Below are 6,478 nucleotides of genomic sequence, written 5' to 3' on the forward strand. Positions count from 1 at the left end.
GGTAATATTGTATTGTTTTTGTAAAAGGATGAATATTTTTGTTTTGTAATCACTGTAGCAGTTTGGGAACATCTTGATCCCTGCATTGTTACTTGAAAAGACAGCAAGGGCAGACCACAGCAGGTATCGTTAGCCAAGATGGCTAAATTCCCTCAAACTAAACGGCTACATTCTGGTACAATTTCAGTTCCTCTTTATTACATTGCTACAGATACCTTTCATAGGACCCAGGCGGCTGCGTCACAGAAGTGGTGTGGGCAGAGCCCAGTTGTGGCATCTGCATATTAGGGGGGCCTCTCAGTCACATATTGCAAAGACATAGAGAGTTTTGCAGAAGATATCAGTAAAAGAGCCTTGACACTACTGAGGACTGAAATGCTAGGGACTAAAGTGTTCACCTGGACATCTTGAGCTGAAGATCTTTCCACTCATTATTGAGAAAAGGCTGGTTCAAGAGCAGTTTCTTAACCATTCAGAAGTTGAAGAGGCCGAAACAAGCACCAACGGGGAGAACCAGCAAATACTGCTGTTTGAGTTGGAAATACAGAACATACTGGACGGTCTACATTTATTTTCAGAAAAACAGAAATCGTCTTCCCTGTTTGAAATTTACTTTTTTCATCAGAAGAAATTATAAAAGAGGGAGAAGTATGTTGAACAGATGCCGAATGTGGTTTCTGATTCCTCTTATCTGCTTGGCTCTCTCTGTTTCTGTCTGCGCTGAAGTATGCACCAGGGAGGACTTGCCTAAGAATATTATACTGGACTGGTTCAAGCAGCGAGTGCTGGATGCATTGGGATTGAAGGAACCCCCAATCACAAGTGCAAGTCACTCAGCCAGTGAAAGAGGAGATCTGGCCCAACACCCTGTCTCTGCAAGAGTGGGAAGGGCAGCATGGACAGAGAGAAGAAGAATTCACCAAGAGACATCACAAATCATTCTCTTCCCTAGCACTGGTTAGTCTCAGTTTCCATGCAGCACATTACAGCAATAACGCACAGCCTTGACACAAAAATAATAACACAATCCCAAAACAGGGACACAAATACAACAGTATCTGGCAGACTGGTTATACACGTCATATGGGGACAAACACAAAACAAAAAACTGTTATTTATACTATAAGAACAGTGGGAAAACAACAATTCCACTGTGTAAAACGTTTCAATAGGAACTTTAGATAACCTGTTAAGAATGAAGTTTTTAAATCATTACATCTGACAGTTACAACTGGTACTGATCATACTTGGAAAAAACATTATTGAATTCTGAATACTTTAAGAAAGTATGCTTGAAAGAGATTTAACAGATCTCTAAAACTTTTGCTTTTATTCCTAGTTCATTTTATTAAGTTCCTTGTAATAATTAAAGGTTTTTTTAATCTGTTTTCTTCTGTTATGCAAATGTTCAGACAGAAAACCGTCATTTCTACCAGAAGAATGGCACAAGAACAGTAGGAAAATACCAATTTCACTGTTAGTGATTTCTTTTTTTAAGATAGTTGGGCTGCATAAAAAGTTTAATTAGGAACTTCAAATAACCAGTTAATAATGAATCAACTGGTATTGATCATACTTTAAAAAACATTTTTGTTTTTTTTCTTCTTTAAGAAAGTATGCTTGGTCTCTAAAACTTCCACTTTTATTCTTAGTTCATTTTAATAAGATCCTTGTCATAAACTATTTTTACCAGTTTTCTTCTGTTATGCATCATACAGGGAAAGACACAGATGTTCATACAGAAAACTGTCATGTTATTTATTTATACCACAAGAATAGTGGGAACACAACAATTTCACTGTTAGTGATTGCTTTTTTAAGATAGTTGGGCTGTGTAGAAAGTTTAACTAGGAACTTTAAATAACCAGTTAAGAATGAAGCTTTTCAGTCATTACAGCTGAAAGTTACAACTTGTATTGATCATACTTGAAAAAACATTTTGGAATGTTTCTTTTTGTTCTTTAAGAAAGTATGCTTGAAAGAGTTTTAAACTTTCACTTTAATTCTTAGCTCATTAAGATATTTGTAATAATTAAACTGTTTTTACCAGTTTTCTTCTGTTATGCATTATAAGGGACTGACACATGCTCCTACAGAAAACTGTCATTTATACAAGAATAGTGAGAAAACAATTCCACTGTTAGCAACTGTTTTTTTAAGATTTATGGGTTGTGTAGAAGGATGAATAGGAGTGTATTTTAGATGATTGGCAGGTTGCCCTTTTTTACTTTTAGATAAAGTAAAAGATGTTGCCTTGTATGTGTTTAATGAAAAGATTTAAAATTAATATAGTAGCAAAATTAACTTGTTCTAAAGATGTTTACAATGTCATAGGACTGTTTTCTCATCACCGAAAGTTTTGTTATCTCTTTCTGAATTGCAGACAATGACAGCAATATGGTGCTATACATACGCACACATTGAAACTTCATCTCCGTTGTGATGTAAATGACTGGTTGTACACATTACTGTGTACTTGGTAGTTTCGTTGTGGTTTTAAATGCACTCATTATTGCAGGTCCCCTTTAAATGCCAACCCTTTCTATAAGTCAGTTTTTCACTGATAAAACTCTTTCATGTTCTTTGTGCACTGAGTGCACTTTAGTGCTCCATCGCTGGTGTGAGCTTCCTTCATTCTCTTGCTCTTGCTGTCCTAATGTCAGCCCCATGACAGCATTCATGAATTTTCTGCATTTATTTCAGCCTGACACACATTCTCCATATTTTGCCATGGCTCTCCTATAAACAAATAATTTTACAATGTGGCGGCATTACCATTCACCCTTACTTTCAGGTCTCTTTTGACAGTGGTGGATCGTGGAAAGTAGTTTCCTTAAGCCTCATTATGCAAACTTGCTGTGTCTACACCCTAAGTGATTCATGCTAAACTGAGTAGTAACCAAGTTCAACTATCTTCACAAACACAATTTAGAAATTATAATGTGTACTTTTAAAATTATAACAGTGCTGTTAAATCTTTTGTTTGTTGTATCTGTTACTGGGACAGGTGCTTTAATTCATCATAAGTATGGGACAATGTCTTTTAAGAATGCATACTGAAAACAAATGGCTTGAAGGTTAAATTAATTTAATGAAACAGCTTGTTGCTGTGATATATCATTCATTATACCAATGCAGAGTACCCCACAGGATATACAAAATAAGCAGAGGTGAATCGGAGTGCTGTGTCAGGCAACATTAGACTATAGGGAATATAATTATTTAAGCTGACATAAAATCTCAAGGTACGTGTACCATCTCATCTTATTGATGAGAATCTAACATGTCTAACCTTCCTGCTTGACAATATTAGTGGTCAGAAAATTCTGAGCTTGCATGTTCATTTCATGGCTTATGCCAGTGAAATGAGAGACAGTACTAGAAAGGCTGAGATTGTAGTTGTTTTAGGTCTTGATTCTAGATGTAATACTAAATGAGCTGGAGAGCTTGAAATGGAGTGTCCAGTGCTTACTCAGAAAGTAGGTTACAGTGCTTGACAGTTGAAATACTCAGCAATTGTAAACCTGCCATACAGAGATTTACAGGGTGCCTGGTCATTGAAGTGCACATTTGTTGCACTGTAAGAATAATAACAGCATGCCTCTCTGCTCATAAAACTCAAGTGGATTATGCAGAACACCTTTGATATAATTGTCAAGCCCTGTAACAGTTGAACATCTGAAAAAAACATACAATTTTAAGAAGAGATGAGTGGTTTTTTTGCATGAGTGCTGTTCAGGTAGAAATCCCTGAAGTGTTACAGTCATTTCATAATATTGTCAGAGGAAACAAGTGGTGCAATATCAACATCATACCAGACTCCCGGGACTAGATTAATATTGTTATCTCTTCAGATCACATCCTGACATCCTTGAGAAACACCAGCTTTCCAAGATTCAAATTCAGGATAACATTTAGGTTATTTTAATGCCTTCCAGTAATTAATCGCAAAACTACTACAGATACTATTACTTAACATTGGCATGAATCAATTAAATATTTTCAATACACATTTGGCATGGTTGGTAACATTTTTAAGGACTCCCTTTTCATAATGCTCTCTCTGGCACGGTATCTGGAAATATATTAGGATAAATATTTAAAGACACTATTTAAAAGGAATACTCTTATGTATTCAAAATGTAAATGAATTTTTAACATTAGATTTCCATTTTAACATCATGACCAGACTTATTAACTCTCTCTGTCCTGTTTCCCCAGATTCCACCTGTGCACACAGCCTAGACCTGCCCTCACCAAAGAGAACCGGGCATTTCACTTATTATTTCCAGCCTTCTACAAACACCCTGGAGTCTGTTGTCACATCTGCCCACTTCTGGTTCTTCAGCGGACAGGTGGACGAAGCAGGCAACTCTTCAGCCCCTCTCTTTATCCTGACAACACACCAGCAGCTGGCACAAGTTGCAGAGAACCCTCAAAAGACATCAGATGATGGGTGGGTCACATATCATATTGCCAAGCAATTCCACCCACTTTTGGCTGAAGGGCCTTTTGTTCTACAGGTCCGATGCCCAACTTGTGGCTGTCACTCAGAGTCTGACAAGATCCCCTTCCTACACCTCCACACACACTCCAGGGGTCCTGACCGCTCACGAAGGTCATCCCTGCCCTGGTCACCCTTGGCTATTCACCTTCTACAAAGGCCATCTCAAGAGAAACCCAACTACAATGACTGTCACCGGGCAGAATTGAATATATCCTTTGAGGAACTGGGCTGGGACAACTGGATTGTCCACCCCAAAGTATTCACGTTTTACTACTGCCATGGCAACTGTTCCAGCTGGGATCGCATGACCACCATTTTGGGGATGAAACAATGCTGTGCACCTGTGCCAGGAACCATGAGATCTCTCCGATTCCGGACCACCTCAGACAGTGGCTATTCCTTCAAATATGAAACTCTGCCCAATATCATTGCTGAGGATTGCACTTGTATTTAGCATGGTCTTCTGTGAAATGTTAAAGTTAATTATCTCTGTCTGTGAAAATATACTCTGAAAGTAAATCTTAGAATACCTTGCACATGCTTTGCAATAATATCATTGTAGGCAGGTGAAGGAGGACAAATGGTGGAAGCTAAAAGGATTTTTAAAAATATTTCCCCTGACATATTTTTAGCTGTCAAATAACATTTGAAACAGGATAAAACATGCTTTAAGTCTGTTAATTGCATAACAGATTGTCCTTGTCTACCTTCTCTTTTAAACTACATATTCTTTTTGAATTTAGCATTTAAACAAACAGGTTAAATATCTTTGCACATTTTACAGGATCATATCCCTACTTATTAGTTAAATGTGTTTATTCAAAGGAATGCTGCTAGGGTGCTTACCATTAAATCACAAACATTGAGATTAGCTTCATGCAACAATATCTTAACGTCCAAAGATGAAGCAAGTTTAACCAATGAACTTAACTATAAACAAGTAGCAGCTGCTTCACATGGGACCAAAAATTAACTAGGATTTAGTTTGCCTAACAACCACATAACTTGATCAAATAGGTTAAATATACCCAATCGATTAGAAGCTTTTACATTTTATTTTATTGTATTTGAAATCTCTCTAATTTAGATTAAAATTAAGCATTAGGCTTTCATTTTTTACTAACTGCTTAGTCCAAAACTACACATAGTGACCTGGAGCAAAACCCATCTTGAAATGAGTACAAGGCAAGGAACCAAATTTTGGAATTAACATTTGTATTGTAAGTCTGCTATACTTATTATAATGTTACCGTGGTTAAACCAAGGTTTTAAGCAATTTCACTTACTCAGAGAATAATCAGAGAACAATCTGTCCTCCCTTACCAGTCACCAGTGTATAACAGCATATTACCACTTAAAGCTGTAGTCTCATTTCATCATCCTAGATTGCAAACGACAATGGCTACACTTACCTTAATTAAACCAAAGTTTTTTTACAATACAATACAAATACAAAATACAATAAAATACATATAATTAAGAGATTTGACAAAATACACATGTATTTACTTACTTAGTAACTGTAGAGAATGTATTGGTAAAAAGGCCAAGAATACTTTGCTATTTTAACTATACATTTGTTGCAAAAACCATTCTGGCAGAAAAATAAATTATTAAATAAGAATGCAAAGTGTAGTGTTTAGATACAGTTCTTTTCTTCAGAGTCCACAGTAACTACAGTGCCAGGCAACAGTACCCAGACCCTCGCAATATTTTCACATTTTGTTGCTTTACAGCTTGCAATTATGTCACTTTAAAGCAGTGATTAATATTTAGGTGGACAAAACTACCTTAATGAGCCACACAATTATTTGACTGCCCTATCTTCATGTGCGATAATAGTGCTTCACATGATGTTCACATAATGTTACAATAAATACAGCAGTCTATGTTAGGTCCTTAATTTAGTGAATTTCAGGAAAAGAAGATTCGACCATAAAGACCAAGGAGCTTTCAAAACAACTAGGGGAT

General features: G+C 36.5%; 1 protein-coding gene across 1 annotated transcript; it reads left to right on the forward strand.

Annotated features, from left to right (window-relative positions):
• The first annotated feature begins 243 nt into the window (after nt 1–243).
• Nucleotides 244–6,137, forward strand: inha (inhibin subunit alpha). The gene is made up of 2 exons (XM_088607392.1): nt 244–957; nt 4,222–6,137. The coding sequence occupies exons 1-2, from the start codon at nt 651–653 to the stop codon at nt 4,959–4,961; spliced, it is 1,047 nt and encodes a 348-aa protein (XP_088463518.1). The 5' UTR covers nt 244–650; the 3' UTR covers nt 4,962–6,137.
• The last annotated feature ends 341 nt before the right edge of the window (nt 6,138–6,478 follow it).

The sequence above is a fragment of the Lepisosteus platostomus genome, chromosome 14 (genome assembly GCF_059453375.1).
Source record: "Lepisosteus platostomus isolate fLepPlt1 chromosome 14, fLepPlt1.hap1, whole genome shotgun sequence".
NCBI classification, from domain to species: Eukaryota; Metazoa; Chordata; class Actinopteri; order Semionotiformes; family Lepisosteidae; genus Lepisosteus; species Lepisosteus platostomus.